The 26137-nt window shown below is 35.5% G+C and overlaps 2 protein-coding genes across 3 annotated transcripts in view; one reads left to right on the forward strand and one right to left on the reverse strand.

Annotated features, from left to right (window-relative positions):
- Positions 1-9924, reverse strand: part of LOC126821003 (sprouty-related, EVH1 domain-containing protein 2) — a 38420-nt gene extending 28496 nt beyond the window's left edge. Inside the window, exons 1-2 of the mRNA XM_050549242.2 lie at positions 9334-9924; positions 1029-1212 (exon numbers count right to left, since the gene is read on the reverse strand). Of these exons, the coding sequence (XP_050405199.1) occupies positions 1029-1212; positions 9334-9356 (207 nt within the window). The 5' untranslated portion in view covers positions 9357-9924. The remainder of the gene's footprint in view (positions 1-1028; positions 1213-9333) is intronic.
- Positions 9925-12560: 2636 nt separating this feature from the next.
- The window catches only part of LOC126821870 (ATP-binding cassette sub-family G member 5), a 145377-nt gene continuing 131800 nt past the window's right edge, over positions 12561-26137 (forward strand). The window contains exon 1 of one of the 2 annotated variants that reach the window (XM_050550436.2): positions 12561-12665. The gene's annotated coding sequence lies outside the window, so the exon portion shown is untranslated. The remainder of the gene's footprint in view (positions 12666-26137) is intronic. The other variant, XM_050550438.2, reaches the window with a different exon arrangement.

Below are 26137 nucleotides of genomic sequence, written 5' to 3' on the forward strand. Positions count from 1 at the left end.
TTATTCAAGTTACAATAATATTGCATGATTCATTCAGAAAACTTGATGAACACCTGTTTCATTCAAATACATATTCAAACTTTACTACCATATCAATAATCTTACCATTTAATATCCTTACCTGATAAAATACAATTTAAACCAACTCCACTTTTTACTATCAATATTTTACCATCCACTTTTCCTGATATGTTTTATTTAAAATATGTCAACTAACATTCTTAGGCCATGCAACTAAATGTTCAGGTTCTCGGACAATAATCCTTACCAAAAATCTGATGCGTGAGGGAGGTTTTTTTTCCTTGAGCACGTTTTTATTTTGTCAAAGGCTCACTCACTACTGGATTAAATGACATTTCAACTTCAAGGCACTACATGTATCTCATCACGTTGTTGAATTTATGATTAGCCAGTATCATTAATGATTGTCAATAAAATCTATCGGCCTGATACCCTGATAATCAGGGTAACATGATAATTGAGTCTATGGTACATTTTAGATTTATTCAAATTTTTTTATTGTTACTTCCTGTAACCCAGGGAAAACATTTATGCACGTTAATTAAAGAGACCATTTATATTTTTTTAAATAAAAAAAAAAGGGTCATGTGACTCTTTTTATGTCACGTGACGTAGGATTATCTGAAAACCAGAAAAGTTTTTTATTTGGCCGTACCTTTGCTACTTTTATCCCTCTGGGATATTTCTACAAAAAACATTGGAAATTTAAGTATCTTAGAATTCAAAACTTGAAGATCAGCTCCCAAGTCCAAAGAGTGAATAGCAATAAGCAGGACATAAAAGATACATGTTTGTAATTTATGGCACAAAACGGCATGCAAAATCAAAATTTATTGGTACCAAATATGTCCGAATAATCATCACACTGAATAATATGTGTACTGGTACTAGTCAGCTGCATCCCTGAAAAATAATCGCAAAATATAGAAATATTGTATGACAGTTGTTCTACTCGACTGCTAAAGAAAAGAACATTCAGATATCACATGTAAATTGAAAAAGCTTACCGAATTATCTGTCATTCTTTTTCCGACGATAGAATATTCACTGCGAGGTTCTGAGCCTCCTCCATTTATTTTGAGGTGTTTTAATCCAACCTGACTGAGTCCTCCTCGGTCCATGGGTAACCAGCCACCCGAAGACTCGTCACGCACCATAACTTGTGCCTGGACTTGAACCAGGTATTCTCCACTGAAACATACAAAAAATCAAATTATTAGTTTAGAATGGTTTGGAGATTCTCAAGGAGTAGGACATTAAAAAAAACCCATCTCATTTCAGACTTTCAATATTATTTTTTCATGCAGCAATAAGCAGGGTCAAAATATATATGGGAAAAAAGTTTTATCAGTAAAATATTAATATATCATCCAATGAAAAAAGGAGAAAAATACTGTGTAAAAGGTCCAGTACAAGACTACATGTATTATCCAATGAAAAAGGGAGAAAAATACTGTGTAAAAGATACAGTACATGTATTATCCAATGAAAAAGGTCAAAAAGTAACCTTGTAAACAGTACAGTACATTTATTATCCAATGAAAAAAGGCCAAAAATTCCTTGGAAAAATTCAAGTACATGTATTATCCAATGAAAATGGGCGAAAAATCTTTATACAAGTAATTAACACATTTTCATATTGTTATCATACCGGTACAGTAAAAAGAACAAAATTTGTCGAATGAAAAATACAGTGTCCAGGCATTGTTTTGGATGGATATTGATTTACTTATTTTTTGGGGGTGGAACACAAGTTTTATTTCAAAAATAAAACCTTTAATAATTTTAATAACCTGTCTACAATTGTTGTCTATTTAATGTGATGACATTCAACAACATAATGATGCGAGTGATTTTAATTAGAAAGACTGGATGTTGATAAGATACAAAGTGGTATGACAAATATTGGATTTTTTTTTATCTCTGTGTGTAGATGGTAGACAGTGAGCTAGTTACTTGTAGTAGATGACATCAGCGTGGTCAGACTATTTATAGTAACAAATCACATTCCACTAGTCATTAGTAGTCACCAAACTAGGTAATCAGTCGCCATTTTAAATGGAACTACTATATTTCTTTTAAGGATATTATACACCAGATCCCCAAATTTAGCCTCATTCTCAAATTAGTGGAATTTTACCAGTTTTGTTTTTTTAAAGTTAAAGTGGCATGAACAAATACAGAGATAGGTCATAAAATAAGACAGCAATCTCCTGCATCCAGTCATATTTTTACCACATAAATGTAAATTTTGATTCTTGGTTCTCCTCGTATATAACAAATAACATCAAGTCCTCATTATATAACAAATAACATCAACTCCTCCTTTTTATATACATTTATATATATAGATATATATTATATACAGAGTAAAATATTTTGCACAAGTGAACAGCTCGAAATGGATCTTAGAACATCCATATACATGTATCTCAGAAATGGAGTGATACATCTAAAACATATTACCATGATGTAATTCAGCCCCAAGAAAAGTCCATTTTGTATATCTTTAGACAAATTTAAAAGTAGTGCTCATTAAGAATAACGCATCACTTTTGTTTCAAGACAAAGGAAGTGCTGATTGGTCAGGAGCTTTTCTACATTTGCTAATTACATGTGCCAATTGAAATAAAGCACGATGTCACCAAAACAGGCAAATTATAGACATGAACCAATACTTTCATAGATCTTTTTCAAGATGACCGATTTCTCAGTTCGAGATTTATTTTGCCCGGACAGCAGCATGACAGCCTACTATTATTTCAAATTCCATGTGTCAATGGTTGTTTTATGGGTAGGCCTACTACATGTACAATGTGTACATGGGACCTGGGCTTTTCGTCACAACCAGATAACTACATGTACACTGTTCCTTGCCAGACAGCCCCATCCTGCACCACTGACAAAAGAAACCAGGCATGAAAATCTAGAGGACATTCCTCAGCCATCACTGAAATTGAACCTGGAACCTCTTGTGCCATGCGGGAATCGAACCTGGGACCTCTTGGTTATTGAGCCATGTGGGAATCAAACAAGGGACCTCTTGGTTATTGAGCCATGTGGGAATCAAACAAGGGACCTCTTGGTTATTGAGCCATGTGGGAATCGACACGCTTACAGATTTGGTGTGTACCTGACTGATATATATGCAAATGTCTGAATTTGGTTATATATTACATGTACATGTATGACCTGTTGTATGAGGTAGTCAATGTTATACAAAATGAAATAGAAGCACTGAGCAGTACACTATTATTGGAGTTTGTTGCCCTATAATATATGTAAATTCATTATTACATTATATTACAATACATGTAGGTGTGACATGTTATTGGAGCACCTGCTCACATTGTAATGATCCTAATAGGATTGCCTATTTATTTAAAGGAGCTAAACCTCTAACTCAAATAATACTATTTGAAATTAAAATTAGAATTCAATATTGGTCAATTTCAATCAATATTAATGTTGTCATACTACCGTGAAAATATGGGATCCTAATATTCAATATGTAAGACACAATGAACATCTTAAACTCAGTACACAACTCGAGTAGCCTACTCTCTATGGGCATATGGGTTTCGGGCGCCAATTGTAATAAACAAAGAAAAACATATCCCAGAAGACAATGCAGAACTAATTAAAATTGGCTGATTCACAAACAAAAGAATAATAATAAAAAATTCAATGTAAGCAGGCACAAATGACTGCTGTTCAATTTGGTCTGCTTACGTATTTCACCAAGCATCATTGATGAGAAATTACAATATACACACCTACACTAATGTGTTTCCCAGTCAGAGCAGACCAGTATGACTATAACCCCAATGTGCTTTTAGAAACATTCTCTTCAATTTTAAGGTTCGAAAAAATAGAGCCATAAATCCCTTAATTCATTTTTGGAGCAACAATTATGCATTTTTCTCCATTCAACAGAAATAAGTTGTATGGCTCTAGTTGTTATGTATGAAGAAATATGACTTTAATCCACACAAAAAGTCTTGACATGACAATTTGTACTACACTTTTCTACTTGAGTCGATAACAAAGTATTTTATTGTTATTTTATCAATGGAAAACAATATCTTGATACATAGATAGTTGTACATTGACCATGTAAGTAGGCTAATAAATATATTATCATATCTCATTCACAAACTTAAATTACTCAGAGTCCTTTTCCTTCAATGAGCTTCATTAATATTCATGAGATATAGATCATACACTAATCTACATTTCTAATACATGCATTCAACTAGGTCTGTGTATGGGGATCACGGTGGGTAAGGCGCTGGCTCGCTAGCCTGGAGGTCGGGTGTTCGATCCCTGCATTGGCCGAGAAAGTTCATCCAGATTTTCCGGCGTGATTCCCCCTTGTCAGTGATGCAGGACGGGGGCCTGACAAGGACAGCTGTCTAGTCCTTCGGATGAGACGGAAAACCGAGGTCCCGTGTATATATTGGAATACACGTAAAAGATCCCTTGACAGTTGGAATTCGATATAAGAGTAGGCTGTAGTGCCGCTGTCCGGGCAAAATTTCCCTCATAGCACACTGTATGGCGTATGCCCGTCTTCATTAGCCCAGTTCGGAGCAAAACAGTAGGACGTTAATCCCCATTTCATTTCATTTCAGGTCTGTGTATATTGCCATTTGGTGTAATTTTGGCTTAAATGGAATGAAACAGGATTTTAAATTAAATGGGGTTTAACATCCTGCTTTTCTGCAATGACTAGGCCAATGAAGACAGGTATTCGCCACACAGTGTGCTATGAGGAAAATTTTGCCTGGACAGCTGCGCTACAGCCTACTCTTATTTCGAATTCCAACTGTTAACAATTCTATTAGGTGCACACCAATGTGTACACATGGGACCTCAGTTTTCCATCATTCGATTGACTAGCCATTTTCTTTCCTTGCCGGCCCCTCCACCCTGCACCACTGACAAAGGGGAAAACCAGACTGGATACCACCTTGTCTTCCACAGTCAATCAAAACATGAGAATTAGACATTGTGACATAATGGCCAGTAACCAAACCAAATGCAAAAATTACACTGAACTTGCAGCTGTGTGTTCAAAAGTGTTGCCCATAGCTGAATGTTTAATCTGAATACACGTGGACACATTATCAAATATTACACAATTATACATGTATAATAAGTAAAATGAGTTTGCAAGTTACGTGTACAATTAAAGATCTCCAATAGTACATGTAGCTATGCTCAATGTAAAACCAAGCATCAGATTACCTCAGTGGTTTTATGTGTTTTCTTGTCACTCCTGTAAAAATTACAAAAGGTGTGACAATGTGACATGTGTAATGTGTACATCAAATATCTGTAAATAATCCAATAGTCGAAGTTAATACATTGTATAAATTCAAAGTTTATCAATGACTCCATTATCAATAGGCCTATTTCCATTGACTGAGATCCCCCTCTATGATATCTATCACTATCAGTCACTCCATTCGTAGACATAAAAAGTGGCTATCTACTGAGTTCAATTTTTTCTGAGATCAAATATGGTGATGCAGTTTCCAATATATACATGTAGTTTGTCATTGTGTCTTTTTGGTTTAGAACATTTAGATAATCAAACCTGTGGCCATAGACCTAACCTAGGGGTTCTTAAGGTTAGCCTACATTTACACCACAAATGGCAATCTATGGTGTAGATAAAAGATAGCCAGTGTGGTCAGCAACAGACAGGGCTTAATGCTGGAAAGAGAGATAGAAATGGGATGTAACGTCCACTCAACACAAACTGACTGGTCTAACACATACATGTAGAGGTCTTTAGCAGTGGAAGAAAACCAACGAGGACAGATGACCCTACTCCTTGTCAAGTAGCCTACATTTACCAGCTGGGAATCGAAACAAAGCCACTTGACTCAATGACAGACCATATGATCTAAAGTGCATGTTAGACCATTCAGCCACCCAACCCCAGCTAAAGCTGAAATGTGCCTCCATGTATTATGATATATTTCATTGCTGTGCACACAAATTTGTGGTCATCCATGTACAGAAAGGCTATTATTCACGTAGGTGGGTCTTTAAAAAAAAAAACAGATGTTAACAGAGTCTACCAAGGACTCCAGAGTAGTCCAGAGTATTTTCAGAGACAACCATTTTTAACAAGATGTTATGAAACTTACTTTCTAGACAGTTTTGCATGTACATGTATTAAGTAAGGCTGTCAAAAAATATTGCTATATCGATATATTGCAATACGATGGTCCGTGATGCACTGTATCAATACAATTTTGCTGTATCGATATTTTTCTACATTTATTCTGTATTCAAATGTTAGCTAGACTGTTTATAAAGACTTCATAATCTGTCGTATTATTTAGGCTTTGCAGTAAACAGTAAGTGTGCAAAGACAAGACCAAAGATGTAAAAACAAATAAAGTGAAATTAATGTGTATTTACATAATCAGTAATATTTTAGGCTTTGCGGTAAACAATAAGTGTCCAAGACTATTCAAAATGAAAACTGTGCTTTGTAATAAACTCTGACATTATTGAAGTATTGCAATACTACAATATATTGCAATACATTTTGTCAAGTATTTCAATATAATGCAATACGATTTTTGGCCGAAATACACAGCCCTCTAGGCTCTACATGTATGTCATATTGCTTAAAACGTACGATTTCATATTTAAAGCTGAAAGCATGGCATACATTTAAAGGTGGAGAAAAATTGTACACATGTATGCATGTCAAGAGTCAAAAATTAATTTTGTAGCAGCCATACAAATGTAATACATGTACCGTTGTTACCCGACATTGAAGAAAAACAAGGAACCCAAGCAACAATAGTGACTCTGCTAATAATGACATCAGTTATGTTCATAAATCACAAAATATAAATAAATAAACTATATAAAGTAAAAACAATCAAACCAAGGTTGATCAGGCAAAATGAGCAAACAAATCATTGTCTATTCATACACTACAGGACACTGTCATGTTTTACAGCTGAATTTTGACCTGACCCCCCGCCCCCACACACACAACTCCGGAGATATGTGAATACATGTACATGTAGTTCTCCAAGTTATACATGTAGGGCTGCATACATGTACATATAGTTCTTGTTTAAGTGTGCACCTCAAAGCCATTGATGTTCCATGGTTGGTTTAAGGAGCACTAGTTACAAGCGATTTGGATCAGTCCAACAGCTAAATCTATTTGTTAAGGCCAGCTCAATTTGCGTCAAGGTCGCTGAGATGTAAATACAATGTAAGGTTAGGGCACGTGATTGTTGGCAAGATTGTAAGTTAGGGTAAGCATTGGGGCTAGGTCTAGGATTAGGGTTGGTATTAGCACTAGCCCTGTTTACATCTTGTGACCTTTGACCAAACTTGAAGTTAGCCTTATCAAATAGATTTAAGCCCGGTCCAACTGCTACAAGGTTAATTATTTATTCAGTCTAAAGCTTACAATTCATTTTATACATGCACATGTACTACATGTATCAAAGATTCCTTACCCCCTAAAATGTATTTGAGAATCAAACAAATGCCATTTTATACACTCACGTTTAATAAGCTGTCGTCCCCATAAACCATTTCTTGGAATCACTCTAAAGGTCAGGGAACTTGTCCGATTTTGTTTTCAAATTGATCATTTGGATGAAGGGAAGAATCCTTTTGAAATTGGAGATTTTTTCTATTAAAAATCACCATGTTATATCCCTAATTACTTCAAACTTACGAAAGCTTGTGAAAGCAATAACAGTTTATTGATAGAACTGTTTAAAACTTGGTGGGTATGCTGATCAGGGAAAAAGAAAGAACTCTACTGAATTTCAAAATTTTCAAAAACATGTGATACAGGGCAGAGTTTTTGATAGTACTTTTCAAAACACACATATAATAGGTAGGTGTTGTTTATTTCGACACAAAGAACATAGACCAAATTTTTTTCAGTTACAGATCATTGAGTTCTAGAAATAGTAAGTATTCCCTGCTTAGTGTATATCAATCTGGGCAGTAATTTGAACATTGAACATAGGCCTACTTGGTGTGTTGCTTTTCCTTTTACAGTGGGACATTTGCCGGAGCAATCTGCAATGTGGGCCTGTTGTGGATAAACTCTATTTCTGAGATACATGTACATACATGTAACATGTACTGGTATCTTCCTTATGGTCAGTCAAACAGCAATTACATTCAATTCTCAAACAATATTTGCTCAATTTGTTAAACAGTGAACTGCGATGAAACAAACAACTGTCAACTTCCAGTCTACCTAGTATCTTTTTGGAAGACTAATGACAATAATTGACAGGAAAATTTTAATATTTCATTTTCATACAATCCGTGCTGCGCATTCAACCTTTTGAATTTAAGGAAAGCTTTGAAACTGTAAATTGGCTAGAATTAGTATTGTGACCGTCTAACTAATCAATTATGGTGCCATAAGTTTGAGCGATTCATATTTTTTGTCTTAATAATATTCTTGGTTTTATTTATTATCTGGGATCTACCATAATTACGAATAATATATCCTCTTTTATAAATCTTTAAGTTGCCTAAAGACAAAGCTTATTAAATATTGTGGTTTAATAAATAAATATGGGATTTCCCCTATTTGTAACAACAAATATGAATATAATCAACCTGTAGATGAAAGAAAATTTTAAAATGAAAATTTATAAATATGGGATATAAAGGCCTACATGTGGAATTATAAGGCTGTAAATTTACGCCTAAGTTTTAGCTGAATAAAGCCGAATCTATACATAGAATCTAATATAACTCTTAAGTTCTAACATAAGCAGGTGCCCTATTTACAACACAAAATACAAAAAATAAATCTGGGTTATAAACCGGGAAAAGGTATTAAAATATAATCCTCATACTATCAGAATAATATACAAAAATCTGTTTTTGCGGTCCGACAAGTTAACTCCATTTTAATACGCTCTGCCCATCGCTGAACTCTACTTCTAACCATTCACAGGGATTTATGAATGGAGGAATGAAAGCCATGAATGCGTGAACTCGGTCACCGGCCATAATCAGTTATCGGGTCAATGGGACATTTTTACCGTTACATTTCACCCCTGTACAATAAATACATCCATGAACATCAATTTTACAGTGCCAGGAATCCACTAGAATGAAGAAAATGGAGTGAGAATTAGATCCAAATGTCGATCAGGCCGTCCGCTGTTCCAGTTGTTACATCTTCTCTCCACCATGTTGAAAGATAAATTCGTTTACACAGACACCATTCCATGGCAAATTCCGCGTATCTATGGCACTTAGACGCATCAAATATGGTCTACTTACTCAGATAATGGTTCTTCTGTCATCTTTCATCCAGCATTTTCTATCTAGTTTACTTCATTATCGTTCTACATGTGTTTAAAATTTTTACAAAGTTCACAATTTCGCTACATTTTCTAAACGACAGGAAATGAAACCCATCACTGCGCGCGGAAGAATAAAAAGTAACACCAATAATAAACACAGTCACTTCATTTACTTTTCATAAAATCGTTTAAAAATGATATCCACGGAAATTCGCCATTGATTAAGTTGCGATTCACACTAATTAACTGTTCCTTTGATGTTAATTGGGGTGGCGGATGTGTAGCGTAGTGATATCAATATTATCGGCACACACAAGGCTGGTCTATATTCCATTATGCAAAATACCAAAGATTGTCGAAAATAAACCATTGAAATATTTACTGCAAGTTATATGCATTCTACTGTTATTTTAATAATTGTTGTCTCTTGTCTTCAATGCATTCTGTCGTCTATTAAAACTTTTGTTCTGGGTCGAGTCACAAGTTATAACGGTACATTGATATTTCGCATGTAAATTACCACGACCATATTACAGCCAATAGAAAGGCTGCGTTTGATGATGGTGTCAATCAGTTTCTAGTGAATCGCTATGTCATTATATTGCCCGTGTGCTAACTTTGTTATACGCATGTGACGTCATCTGATTCATATTTCACAAGACTTTAGCCACGCCCCCTTGTATCGTAGGTTCTTTTGTTTAGTTAGCAAACTGACCGCGTATTTGCACAATGAATGGGGCATATAACCGTTCATTTGTATTGATTTGATTGCGCGTGCAAGTTTCATTCACAAATGCAGCTGGGATACAGACTTTGTTGAATTGTAAACTGACCAGCCGAAAGGTCAGTGAAGATTACGAATGATCGGGTCAATGAAAGAGGAGAGAAAGAGAGAACCTGTGCTTCGTAGTTGTTCAACACTTGAGAGTTAATGTTTTACGATATTACATTGCAATACAGTAGCCGTGAATGAAACAAATAGGCCTTTACTCCATTCAACATAATATACTTTAGGATATATCTAAAAATAACATATTATATATAAACTCTAAGCAAATCGATATTTCAATCCAATAAAAAGGTGCAATAATGTTTACGCTTCACTAAATCTTTAGACGTGATTCATTTACTTTTTGGGTGTGACCAGAAAAATCACGTGATTTTTATTTTGGCCTAAATAAAATTATTTTCAGTGTAAAATGTCATTTTTTTTAAAATATGGATATTTTAAAAACCTGAATTGATCCTTTGATTAGTAAAGTATTACAGACATCTCTTTTTACATACATTTCACGTCATTGTGGCATGATTGTGCAATATAACATAATATAATACTTTTAATAACATGTCAAAGCTAAGAGTTGAAATGGTTAAATTTATAACTCAATATATTAATTCTAAGGTCTAAATGTACTTCTTGCACGAAAAAATGCTCCCCTTTACCCCCCACGAAAAAAATGTAACCTAACAACAAACAAACCCTCAACAGTTTGAAGCTTACAATCAGACTGCCAGATGTTAGTCTAATTCTTATTGTTAATCCACCAAATTATAGATTAAATGGTCTAAACTAAACAATAAAGTGAAATCAACGTTCTACTTTTCTCAATCGACTAGGCTGATGCATTCAGTCTATGCTAAACCTCTTTGAATCGAGTCAAAATAACATAATGACATATTTTGATCTGATGTTTTATTTCAAATAGAGATGGGGCAAGTCTGATACTGTTAATTTTTTATTTTGAAAGATTAAGTCAGAGTCGTTTTTTATTGCTAATTTCAGTTCATTTTGTGGCTTTCGTACAACTAAGGCAAAATGTCATCTCACAAATCAATTCAAAATAAAAAAAAATCCAATGAAATCGACAATTATATTTTTGTTCCAAATCAAAGAGGTTTTGTTATTTTAAGAGTGAAATCTAATATAGCATCTCGCGATAATCCACCCTTATCCCCTTCCTATCTATTCACAGAAAGCACCCAGCTGAAGAATTCCATTCTACCTCCATCCCACATACTCCTTCCTACCACTCACACTGATGATATAATACAAACGTTTGAAACATCAATAATCTAATTAATAATCAATGAATGATAGCTAATTGACTTATTAACAATTTAGTAACAACACTGCAAACCGAATTAGATAAAGCGTGCAGAATCTGCCAATTCAAAAACATGCGACAGACCTTTTTTTTTCTCCGACACATTTTTTAAAATTAAGAACCGGGTTAATTCTGCGCATGTTACCCTTTCCCACCTAATGTGGAATTTGTTAACCGAGATTTTTTTTTTCATGAATGATTTATTATTCAATCCTTGAGGGAACATTAAAATCGTACAGAATCTTCGTCATGGCATAATATCAATGGGATAGAAGAGAAGGAGAAACTATATAAAGAACCCCAGATTAAAAAAAAAAAGTAGTTCCAAGTTATTAATAAATCAACATTTCTCAATGAAAAGATCATTCTTTTGACGTCATCATTATGCTAGAGCGCACCTGTTATATACGTCATTCGTTGATGACGTCATGAGATTATAAACATTTGATAAAATAATAATATACTTGAAGCTTTTAAAACACGACATGTGACATCTTTAATAGTTATACTTTTGTAGACAAAAAAGTCTGAACACGTAATGAAATCCCGTGTGTTTGACTATGTCATAATAGTAAATCTACAATAGCACCGCACTGATGGCATCACTCTATCAGCTTCAACAGAATCGCTACAAATCGACAAAGTCGTCATTTTCTCCCATATGGCATAAAACGGGAGACTAATGGCGAGGGATTGATAGGAAATTCTTAAAATAGATTAAGTACTATTTGAAATAGACAAGATGCTCATATGTTGAATAATAACCCCTGCAGGTTGGATAGAATTCCAACAGAAAATAACATCATACAAAGGAAGTACAGAGTAAAAGATGACATTTCTGTAACTTCAATCTATGTACATCTCGCTAGTCGTTTGATGACTACCGCCTGATTCACTCACAGACAAATATTCAATATTTCATTCTCGAGGTATTTTAATATTAATTTTAGATCGGTAGAAGAGAGATAACTGATTGATTATATTTAATGTGATCTGACCCCGTGACACGGATTGCATCGAATGACGTAGGTATAGTCTTCGCGACGATTATTCCTCTGGTTGCTATGAGAAACTGTCTTGCGTAGGTGTTCTGTAGAAATCGATGGTACCTCTGTTTATAGATATGTTGGTGCTAGGCCGTTAAATTCCTGCACCGCAACGTATTATCACTACCGATGCGACAACGATCTGCCTACTTATTTATGTAAGTATTATTAAAAATCATATTAATTGCAATTATTTTGTGATTCGCAGATATTAAAAATGGAAGCTGTATGCATTATATAGTTTTACAACATGAACTTGTTTATAACGGATCACCTTGTTTTGGTATATACTGTATTCGCCTTTGTTTATTACGTAACATTTATACTATTATGCATTATTGTTTACAAAATTGATTGAATATTTCAAGTAAATTTCAGGGATTTTTATTTTTACATACAATTTTAGTAGTAGAATATCTTGTTAGCCATCATTTTGCGCACTATTTATTTTGGTTGGCTATTAATAGAATGCCGTTATCGATTTTTCTAAATAAGTAAAAGCAATAGGAGAAAATGACAAGGAGAGTTACAGGGGGATTGGTGTATATTAATGGGGGGGGGGGGTACAACAGTGTATACTATGTATACGAAATGCAAACTGCATAAATAATAAAATGATATAATGGAACCATTTTGTGTATATATATTGATTCGTCTGTGGTTGAGTAATATATCGTATTAAAGCCAGTTATTTTAGTGGCTGAAGAGGGAAAGAAAAGTTAACGGTATCTATAAATAGCCGTCGACTGAGCTATTTTGGTATCGTAATGTTTATTTGATATGAAAAATGGAGGGTTTAGATTGTGAGCACCACTGTTGTGATTCACATGTTTATATTACTCATTGCTGCCAACGAAAAAATAATATTAAACGTTGTCAATTTTTTTAAGAAGTTGTAAGGGTCCCGAGGATAAATGCAGCTGGGCGCAGCCGCTTCTGCAAGGGCCGAATTAACGCGACCATCACGATATTTTGGAAGTGTACGTATGGAATTTTTAGTGTAGCGTTGTACACGCCTGGAACATGATCTGCCACTACAAACCGCCACGAGATTTGACATCGCAAAGACAACCATCGTTAGCTGACAATACAATTAACCGCGCATTTCACACACATATATATATATAATATATAAATATATATATATATATATATATATTATACGCATGCTAAGCACGCTGATCGCTAATATCTATATATGCATGATGATTCATATTGTCCTAATTAAGCGATCAGTAGAGTAAAATTATAAATTGTAATTAGCAGACAATTTTTTACACGGTGCAATCATCTCGTAATGCCATGCCATTTTAAAATCTATAAATAGTAACAGGGTCAAAACGTCTCATGGTCTAATCGATTGCTAGCTAAAAACGACTGCCTTCTGACGTCATAGTTCCGCACAGTGGTAAATGTCAGATGTATCGTCTCGATTATCCACAAACGTAGTTTATTTCCCGAGGCAAAACCAGGAAAATTATATTCTTCAAGAGTCTTCTTACTGACATGATTTTTTTGACTGATTTAAAAATAAATTTGTCAAGCTGGAATCATTAAAGGTTCCGCGAGCAAAATGGATAATATGTTAGCGTCATGTTCGTCACTGAAGAATTAAATTGAGTTCCAATCCATGCTATGCATGGAAATAGTGCCACATAATTATATATTATTAGAATCTACTATATATTTGTACAAGAAACATGGCTTAGTTACGCCAGCTTTAATTGCATGTCCTTAATTAAATTTAGACGCACAACACATTGAAAACATATTTGTAATTTTACAGTCTTGTCGTATACAAGAGTCAATCGAATGCCTTCAATAACTGCAACACTTAAGAAATTCAAACGTAAATATTTCGAATTTTTTAGTATACTTATAGGTTTTGTACAAAATTCGCAAACCAATGTAATACAAACTCACAAATCAAGCGACATATAAATATTTTGTTCAACATAAATTGTAAAACATTATATTTTTTACTGTGCATTTTAGTACTGTTCAACTGTGTACATGGGACCTCGGTTTTTTACCCCATTCGAACGAATTTGCGTTGTCCCATGTCAGACCCTCTGTTCTGCTACACTGGCAAGGGAGAACCACGCCGGAATAGGCCTACACGGTAATGATTTCAAAACTGACATGGATCCATGTCTCGAGCCACCCCTTAAACTTTTATAATAATAACCATTAAAAACTACAGAACAATGAATGTCTTATATCGACTAAAAGTAGAGACCCTCTAAATATGTTGTTAATTTTCACCATTCCGATTAACGTTCTTGCCATGCAACATCCCAAATTCAAGGGAGGCTAACGCAACATTCATCTATGGGCAAAAAATAAAAATAAATAAAAAAATATGCCCCCACCCTCCCAAAGTTAATAATTATATTAACTGTTAAATTTTAAAATTAAATTTGCCAGCATGACTACGACCAATTTTAAATCGCCATTTTCTGCACAATGTGCCATGTGCAAGCCGCATATAATGAACGGGCACTAATATTATGCTGCTGTCTGTTTGTGTAAGTGATTTCTTGTCCGCGGGTTTGTCTTGTCTGCTTTGTTTTGTGTGTAGTGTGGTTCTCCTACATTTACTATGGAATTTAATTATGTCTTGGATCTTATGTTTATTTGACGTACCACAGTCATAACCCCATCTCCAGATCACCCTGAAACAAATGGCCACTATACCAGGCGCGTAAAGTATTCACAGCGCATGCTCACGTTAAACATGAATGCAAACCACAACGAGTAACAAAGTCAATATAGGCTATTCGTTGCCATGGTTTTTCCTGAATGACCTTGTCTTTCATTCATTCGGTCATTTGGACTTTCATTCACACTTGCATGTTCATTCATTCGCATGCGCGTTCATCAACACAGCCCACGCGAATTTAATCAAGCCGGAATATTGATCGCACAGTTCATTTTTCACAGTCGTCTCGGCTGGCTGGATTAATCACTCATGTCGTAGCTAAGATTATCCAGCCTTTCTTGTTGCTACGCGGCCTTGTCTAGCATGCCAGAATCTTTTTGCAGGCTGCATTAGTGTTTTTAATGTCATATCGACTAATGAGTGAGTACATTTTACAGCAGTACGACGACATCTCGTCTGATGATATAGTGCGATTAATTATTTATAAAATCTTGTACAGATAGTGGTGAGGTCAGAAAAATAAAACATAGTGTGCTTCTGTATGTAAAATGAAATGGGGTTTATTAACGTCCTACTGTTCTACTGCGACTTGGCTAATGAAGACGCGCATGCATACGACATACAGTGTACGATTGGTACTATTGCCTACTCTTATATCGAATTCCAACTGCCAAGGATCTTTTACGTGCACGCCAATGTGTAGTCTACATGTACACGAGAGCTTGGTTTTTCGTCCAAGGGAAACCACGCCGGAAAATCCCCATCAAATTTCCTCGGCCAACACCGCGATCGAAACCGCGACCTCCAGGCTAGCGAGCCAGCGTCTTACTCACTTAGCCACCGTGGCTCCCACGTGCTTCTGTATGGCGTTTATAGCCTATTTAGTAGGTCTAGTGACATGTTTATTAAATCGAATTAAAATCTACACCCTGTTCACATGTATAATATTTAGTTTGTTGTAATTAAAATAACTCATTTGGTACCGTAGTTATGATTCGGTAGTTCTTTAGGCCTATTTTAATTTTCATTCGGAGCAGGAGTTTTTAAAACGAATTATAGGAATATAAGAATTTATTTCATGGAACGTATAACTGAACTGACTGAACTGAAATGAGGTTTAACGTCTTGCTGTTCTGCTCTGATAGAGCTTATAAAGACGGGCATACGCTTTACTCGGGCAGCGGTGCTACGGCTTACTCATATATCGAATTCCACATGCCAAGGATTCTTTTACGTGTACGGCAATGTGTACACGAGGGCTCGGTTTTTCGTCCCAGAAGAATGACTATATATTTTTCTTTGCCAGGACCCCCATCCTGGATGAACTTTCTCGTCCAGAGATAGAACACGGGACCCACAGGTTAGGGAGCAAACGCCTTACTCACTGGGTCATCGTGTCTCCCTGAGATACGTACAACGCTATTTATCAGTACGCATTTGACGCATATATTATAGTATGTACAAGGAGCCACAGTTGCTCAGTGATAAAAGCACAGAATCGTGAACCTGTATTCCGGGTTCATCCGTATTGTTCAGCGTCGTGGTTTCTCAATGCCAGCCTCAAGCCTGGGCCCTGCAAAGCAAAGCCTCTAGTCACTCGGGTGGTACACAAGACGGAGGCCAACCCCTGTACTCATTGGTGTGCACGTGAAAAAACCCTTGACAATTGGAATCCAATGACAAGCAGGCGAAAACGCCGTTGTCCGGGTAAAATTTCACCCAATGCACAGATCTTCGCGTATGTCCGTCTTCATTAATCTGTATACAGTAGGAAATGGAAGAAGAATTACGCGGACATCTGACATTGCACACGTAAGCATGGGAATAGTAATAGAGACTTTTGGCAAGCGGATTTTCCCCATCCGTATCCCGTATCCGTATCGTATACGTGATACGTTGCGTCAATGTAGTTTTAGAGTTTTGGCAGATTTTAGAAATTTTTGGTTTCATTAATGTATCATTTCAGAAAGTTTCATTGATGACGTCACACGCAAAATCCATACGGATACGCGATACGGACCAGGAAATTACGCTTGCCAAAAGTCTCTAATGTCTCAAAATGAATGAAGTATTGTGTTGACGAGACATTTTTTGTATATAGTTGTGATTAATAAACCGATATTTCCAGAGCGGGTCTGATCCATACATAGACTAGATAGATGATCGAGTTTAAAGGACAATACTAATTAAATACTAATTAAATACTAATATAATTTTAACACATAGATCATTGCTACGATAGCTGAGTAATACAGGTTTCCTGAATCGGAAGTGACGAACGTCAAAGGAAAACACGAGTCATACCTTTATATAACTGACTGATGTGACGAGTGATAACAGATACACGGCCGAATTTCTGCTCACTAATAATTCCTTCCAAGACCAAAATTTGTTGTGTGAGACTGTGAGAGGATATCTGACAATTCATAAAAAGAATTGACTGCCACTAGATAAGAGAACACGAAAGAAAAACAGAAAAAGTCCGTGCATTACCATGTTTTTATAAGGTATAGAATGAATATAAACCAGGGAATGTACGGATTATTTCTAGTTTTCTAGTGTTCTCTTATCTAATGACATTCAATTACTTTATTGAATTGTCAGGTATCCTCTTACAGTCCCATATAACAAGTTTTGGTCTTGGAAGGAATTATTAGTGAGCAGAAATTCAGCCGTGTATCTGTTATCACTCGTTACATCAGTCAGTTATATAGAGGTATGACTCGTGTTTTCCTTTGGCGTTCGTCACTTCCGATTCAGGAAACCTGTATTACTCAGCTATCGTAGTAATGATATCTGTGTTAAAATTATATTTGGAATGTGTTTAATTAGTATTGTCCTTTTCTTGTCAGTCCTACTTGCACACACTAAAACGGGGAAATCAGGTTTGGAAAATCACCGGGATTAAACCGCCATCAACTGGTTAAGGAGCCAGCACCATACTCGTTAAGGATTTTAACTTGTATGTAGAAATTGGACAGTATAGCAAGCTATTTCTTACAATATTTTTGTTTTCTTCTTAAATTCTATTAATTCACTACGGGTTATAACAAGTCCCATTTTGGTCATTTTAATCAGATTGGATTTTGGTAAGAATTTCGACAGCAGAAATTTAAAGTCCCAATGCAAACTACAATTGTGAAAGATGAATCTCTAATCTGAATATCAGTCCAAAATGGTTCAAAATCAGCGAGAAAGATATGTACAATTGAAATTCCATCGACCTATACCCTTCGCTGAAATTGCATAAGCCCGCCGCCATTTTGTTGTCCACGAAAATTTATTGATAAACCTTTATAAATTACCTTTGAATCCAAGCCGGTACATTAACAAGCGTTGGTATTTTGATTTTGTTTTTTTAATTGATCTGAGTACATAATATATGAGCGTGGGTTAAGCCGTGAGAAATTTGATGTTTTAGCGAAAAATGCAATGGCGCATCAGGATTTTAGCAGTCGTATTTTGTACGTAATTCAACAGTAAATTTTAACAGTGTTATTTTGTAACATCTTTAAGAATAATTAAACATTAATTTTATACATAAAAATCAAACAAGCAGTGATATTTAATTATGTCATAATTTGTAACAAACCGAACAGTGTAATGAATTAAATAGAATGCAAGAAATGGAACATGGTTATTTTGTGAAGCAAATTATAAATGGTATCTAAAATCCCGTTACTTTGTTAGGAACACAGAATAGTTACCGTTTTAACGCGACTATTTAGTGCATTTATTAACCTTTAAACACACGGGAAGACGTATATAACAGGGGAAGTGGGGGTGTTTAATCTCTAAACACTTACAGGTATTGTACTTTTCATTTATTGCTATTCTGTTGGCTCTGTGGGTTAGGCGTTGACCCATGCTATAACAAGGGGGTCCGGGGTCCCCAGGGATTTTCCAGCTTGCCCCCCCCCCCCCCCCCATGTCAGTCGTGCAGGGCGGAGGGCCCTGTGACGAAAAACCGAAGTCCCGCGTACACTTAAAAAAATGCCTTGGGATCTGGACAAAATGTCCCTTATAGCAGACTGTATGGCGTATGTCCGGTTGGTGCAGAAGCGTAGGATGTTAAACCCCATTTCATTCATTCATATTGTAAATTGTAATTTTTCTTGTGGACACAATATTCTTCTTTTGAACAAGAAGATCAAACAACAAACACCACCACGTTAAGGAGACGATATATATTAAGCCAACTGTAAGATAACAGATAAATTTGTTAAGATTCTTGACCGGTTGGTGTACATTATCTATACATGAAGATCTTACTGCTTTAAGCAGTAGACACACTATAAGCCGAATGATTCGGCTGAATCAATTAGCGCCGAAATTCGCCCAGTGTGTCCAGTGGTATTCGGATTTTTAGAATTCATTAGCCAATCACCACTGATGTCGAGAAGTCACATGACTGTTTGAAGACATGGTCGCTGCCGTGTTTAATCATGTGACGTGAAAGGTAAGGAAGTCGCCTGGTGAATCGGGAGGAGAAATCGCCTAGTGTGTCCACTCACTCATTCGACCGAATGAATTCGACGCCGATTGATTCGGCTGTGTCCACTGCTTAATGGTTATGTCCGGCTTTCACGTGGGCTACGAATGCCACGAATCGTCCCGAATCCAAACTTTCTCCGATTCGTAGATAAATTGTCTGCGTTTCTTGAAGTTCGTAAGTGATTTTTTAAAACATTTCGTGGCTCGCCTTCATACGGGCTACGAATGCCGCGAATCGACCCGAATCCAACTTTTTTCCGATTCGTAGATAAATAGTAGTTGGTTCTTGATGTTTGTGAGTGATTCTTATTTGGTTCTTACACATTCGTTTTTATTCTTATTAGTTCGTAGTTCGACCACGAAGTCTTTGTTTGTCGGAATTCGTAGATGTATCCTAAGCCCGTCGTAGCCCTTTCTTTGACGAATAGTACCAAATATCGTAAAAAAACAACCTTTTCGTAGCTTTATCGTATCGGCATCATTCGTGGAGAGCTTAGTGTATTCGTAACTGAATTCGGCATATTCGTAAGTAATTCGGTATATTCGAAACTGAATCGCTACAATTCACCGTAACCCTACCCCTTGGCACACGGCATCACCCGATTACCTACGAATTATCGTAACTCTTTGGTAAACTATTCGTAACTGTTACGTATAGCTACTCCAGATTCTCAATGATCTTTTTGATTTTTTTTTGCCAAATCGCCACGATTTTCGATTAATTCGATTCGCCACTATTCGTGGAGTCACGGTGATTCAGTGAACTCTCGGGTTTAGCAGTGGGAGGAAACCGGTGGACCCGGAGAAAACCCACGAAGTTGGACAGACGACCCTATACTTCTTGTCACGTGCAACCGGGGAATCGAAACCGCGCCAGTTGACTCAATGACAGACCTGAAAATAACCGTGTACGGTTACGTACATTTAACATAGAAATTACTACTTTAACCAGCTTAACCTGACAGAAAAGCATTCTTGGAAATATATGGCATGCATGAATTGTAAACGCAACCACTCATAGCAGATTTTATGTAACGGGTTTTAAAGGGTTATCAAAGGAGCTAAGTCTCTAACTCAATATTTTCTATAATATTCAAAATTAAAAACACAAATTAGAATTCAATATTGGTCCAATCCATGTTGATGTTGTTATGTTGCCGTGAAAATGTGGGGGCTTAATATCCAATATTTAAGATACAATGAGCATTTTAAAATCCGTACATGATTCGTGTACCCTATCGTTTCGGAATGAACAAAGAAAAACATTACTCTAAATTATAATGCAGCTTAAATAGTAATGGCTGATTCACAAATGATAAAACAATAATTAAAAAACGTGAAAATGGGCTAATTGGGCATAAAAGATTGTCGTTCGGTTTGGACTGTTGGCGTATTTCACCGAACATAATTGATTAGATTATATTTTTTTTTTAAAAAAAAATGAATCTAAATCACTTTATATACACTCAAAATACATTAATATGTGCTTTTAGATCCATTTATGGTTTTAAAAAAAATAGAGCCATACGCCCTTTAATATGTCTATAACTGAAGTCCACCCCTTCTGTTTTGGAATCTTTAATCAACTATTTATACGTTTCATAGGTAGTAATATTGCGTAGGCTTTATTAGTTTGTTATTATTAAATAATTCATTTATTTTCTATATATGTTTGTGAAATATGGGGGAAAAACACCACTTTATTTATATACTATTTTCGAAAGCACATACGTAAAACAAATTTCGCTAATTCTTAATTTGATAAATACCAAAGGTGGACTCCCGAATATAGCAAATTATTTGTCTGTTTCTATATTTTTGTCGCCGATACATCTGTTTTTTTTGTTAGATTATACTGAAATAACAATAGAGAAACCTTGGATTTGTTTTAATCCAAGATGGTTGTGTGGGAGGATGGATGGGGAATAGTTAATAGACATCGTGGCATATACAATGTATAAGACGACAATAAACCGCTAGTATATTGTGTTGTTATTTTTAGATCTTCAATATATTTTTGTAGTGTTGTTTTGTTAAACATGTTTATATACAAAATTATTAATTAAATTTCAAAATAAACCAGTGTATATTATGTAGCTATTTTTAGTCATGATCCACTCAAAAGGGGATTTTCCTAATTTTAAGCGTAATTAGAAGACACGCCCATGTGTGGGCGGTGCTATAGACATTAACTATTCAAATACTAGTGCATTAATAATCTATATAAATGTCACCATTTAGTTGCATCTATCACTTAAAGGGCGTATAGCCCCAACTCAATACTATCCATAATATTCGAAATGGAAAATACTACGAATTGGCATTCAATACTGGTCCATTTCAATCAATATTTATTTTGTTATCTTACCGTTAAAATATGGGATCCTTGCATTCAACATTTGAAAATCAGTTCCCGACGTCGGGTACTCTATGGTCTCGAGCGCCATTTTTAAAGAACAAAGAAAAAACATATCTCAAAAGTCAATGCGGAAGTAATTAACAAGGGCTGATCCACAAAGGACAAAATGAAAACAAAAGAAAGAAAAACCTGCAGACTGTTCTAACCAGGCGCAAACTACTGCCATTTAATTTGGACAGCTCACGTATTTTACGTAACACAACTGATTGGAAATTACAATTAAAAATTACAAAATTGAATGTAAATCGGTTTATATTCATTCATATAAAATAAATATTATGGCCTTTTCGACCTATTTTCGACTATTTATAGGTTCCAAAGAATATACAGCTATTACTAACTAGGTTACGTACACCGGATCTATTAACTTGATTTCGTAGTACTTTTATTGCTCACAGTATCCCCACGCCTCGTTCCCCTTTCTTGTCCTCGTGTGTATTTGTCTTCTGGGTTTCTAGTTGTGTGTTATGTGGTCATCTTGTACCTACTATGCAGACCCCCGATTTAACTTGCACCTTCATGGTGCCCTAGTGGTCAATTATTTCTCTGAAACGCCATTATAAGCCCTGCTTTCAAAATACATCACCGTTGGCATCGCCTGGCATCAGAATTGAAAGAACTACTGTAAGGCTAGTATAAATCCGGATTATTATCTCCAAAGCGATCGAGTGACAGTCGAATAAAGTTTAGTTTGAACTTACGGTAATATAAACACAAAAAATGTCGCAATGTTACAATTCCTCTTTAAAGGGACAGTTCCGATTTTAACAGAGTCCCAGAAATAAAAGTCCGTGTACATATACAATTTAAGCGTTTTTATCTTGTCTCAAAACATCAACACAAAATATTGAGTGTTTAAACGTGAAGGTCGGTCCATTTTACAGACGAAGACTGGCGGGTTTAATTTGGTTGAAAATGTATCACGTATCGGCCCTAAGGTAAAGGATTTTAAGGGCTTTTAACACAAAATTAAGCAGTTTTATTCTCCAAAATATGATCGGAATTTAAACCACAACTGATGTCACGGTGAATTAACGTCGCTGTGGTTATATAATTGGAAGTATTGTAATGCTTTAAACTGTCCATTCCTTTTAAAATTATTGCTTAGCAATATTATTCATGTAAAAGTTAACCCATTGGAACATGGAACTGGTAAAATAGTCCACTATGGGTTTAATAAAGAATTAAAGTGAATTCTAATCTAAAAAAATCTTATTTTGTTGTCATCCTGAGCAAATCTTGAAATCTTGACTGAAATAAATATTTTCATTGGGATATAGGTTTAGAGAGGGTAGGTCGTCAAATCATACCACCTGCCAAGTTGAATAATATTAAGGAATAAGAAAATAAAATTTTATATTAGCTAATAAAGTGACAATAACGATGTTTCCTGTATTGTGGGTGACATTTTATCTTTTCTGCAGATTACTTAAATCGCCCGCAATTCAACCAATACACGTGAATTCTGTAATAACTTCCTTATAGGCAAAAGTTGAGTTTCATCGAAACACACACCCACGCGATCAGTGGTGTATGAAGGGGTTGGTTGGTGGAAAGGCGGCGGAAATACACAAATAGCGAAAACAAGTACATTGAAAGCGACCTTGGGGTAGGTTTGGGTTAGGGTAATCCTAATAAAGATTAACTCCTGGTTAGAGTTAAGGTAATCCTAAGTTAGGGTTAGGGTAATTCTAATAAAGATTATCTCTTGGTCAAAGTTAAGGTAATTCTAAGTTTAGTCATGGGATGGGGATGGGGCAGAAATTTTACACACGTTTTATACAATATCTGAATAGGTGACACGTTAGCTTCATTGAAACAACAACTATTTAAGTCATATTTAATCGAATGTATTCTATGATATTTCAGTCATAATATCTATGGTAATTTCATACGCACTGTATTTCATTTCGGGTTTTCGAAGGTTTTATGGTTTGCTCCCTATTGTTTATTCAAATTCTTGTGTGATGATTCATTTATGACTTGTCTTTTTGAATCTACTTCATTTGTGGTTTTTCATTCACAGTTTTTAAAGATATGCTATGGCATTTCATTGATCATATAGCAAATGTCTTCATCCCCGGGTGTCATACATGTATTGGTGTCCTGCTAAGAAGAATGTGTTGTCCTATTCTATCAGGGTTAAGGGGAAGAGGAAATATTGTCGCTACTAATAACTGATATATGGGCCCGTATTCAAAGGTTTTCTTACAGTTAAAGATACATTATGTAAGATTCAGATAAAGAAATAGCCATTCTTACTATAATAGTTCGAAAGTAGATGGTGTAAAATGAATAATTTGAAAATTTCATTCAAATTACTCAATTGCATACGAAGATATTAGCCTTTGAAGGTTTGACAGACGTGTGCAATAATTTCAACCACCGTACTGGTTGATCGAAGCTAAGTCTCGGTTCTCCATATTTGATTAAATCAAAGTATCGCTGAACCATTCTAATCTATTTAATATCGGAGAAATCTGATGCCATCGAGAGTTGATTAAGACCTGGATCAGTTAATTAATGTCTAATTAATACTTTAGAAAACATTTCAGGCCTAAAGAAAGACCTGCAATAGGCAGATTTAGCTCTTGCATAATGCATGTTTAAGTAAAACTTACTAATCGGTATTCATAGGCTCTATTTTACATATACTCGACTATGTGAAAAACTGAACTGCACACTTAAAAGATGGAGTACCAGCGGTTGCCAGGCAAGATACGCCCACATTTTGCAAGAGATGAATAGAGAACAAACTAAAAAAAAGCGATTTTTTGTACAGTCAGGGGCCGGAAATATCGAAAGGGACAGATCTTTTGGACATAAACATATATTTTCAGTTTCATTAAAATCGGATAAAAATTGTGACCCCTAGAGGGTCCACAACCTTCGCATTACATACTTTTACACAATTTGCGTACAAAGAGCAGCCATTTTGTCGGGCAGTTTCGGTTTAATTTTTTCGAAATTCGAATTCAACCTTCTTTATGGTGGAATGGTGATATATTTAGAGTGGTTTTTTTTAAAAATCGGTTAAAAAATTGTGACCTCTAGAGAATCCACACTCGTACAATCAGGGGCCATAACCCAGAAGGGTACGGTCTGATATGCACAAATAGCGAAAAGAACCGAGATCTCTGGGACATAAACATATATTTTAAGTTTCATCCAAACCGGACAACAATTGTGACGTCCATAGAGGGTCCACAACCTTGGCATGACATACTTTTACACTATTTGCGTACAAGGAGCGGCCCTTTTGTCTGGCAGACTTTTACGAAATTCGAACACAACCTTCATTGATGTGTAAGGGTGGTATATTTAATCGTTCTTTAAAATCGAAAACAAATTGTGACTTCTAGCGGGGCCATAATCCAGGAAGTTATGTTCGGATATGTGCCATTAACGAAAGGAACCACGATCTTTGTGATATAAACATAAATTTAAAGTTTCATAAAAATCAGATATAAATTGTGGCCCTACAACCTAGATATACCATATTTTTTTTACACTATTTGCGTACGAGGGGCGACCACTTCACGACATTCGAACTCAACCAACATTATGGTGTAACGGTGATATATTCAAATGTTTTTTTAAATCGGATAATAATTGTGACCTCTATAGAACCACAAGCTAAAAACGCGATTTTTAGTACAATCAGGGGCCATAATTCAGGAATTTACGATCCGATATGCCCGAATATCGATAAGAACCAAAATCTTTGGGTTATAAACAAGCATGTCAAGTTACATCAAAATCGGGTTAAAATTGTGACCTCTAGCGACTCCAGAAACCTTGACATACCATATTTTTGACACTATTTGCGTACGAAAATGTGGCGGATAAAAAGCGTGAATTTTTAACTATGGAATACCCTCCACTGCCAAAATTCACGAATTACTCACGTTGCACACAAGTTATGTCCCCTTAAGAGCACCACTGTAGGCCCACTCTATTAAAATCTTAGTTGTCATTACTAGGAAAATTTATGTCGAAATATCATTTTGTAAAGCATGAAAATAGTATGACTATAATTTATGATAAATTATGAC

Source organism: Patella vulgata, chromosome 5, assembly GCF_932274485.2.
Source record: "Patella vulgata chromosome 5, xgPatVulg1.2, whole genome shotgun sequence".
In the NCBI taxonomy this organism is placed as follows: Eukaryota; Metazoa; Mollusca; class Gastropoda; family Patellidae; genus Patella; species Patella vulgata.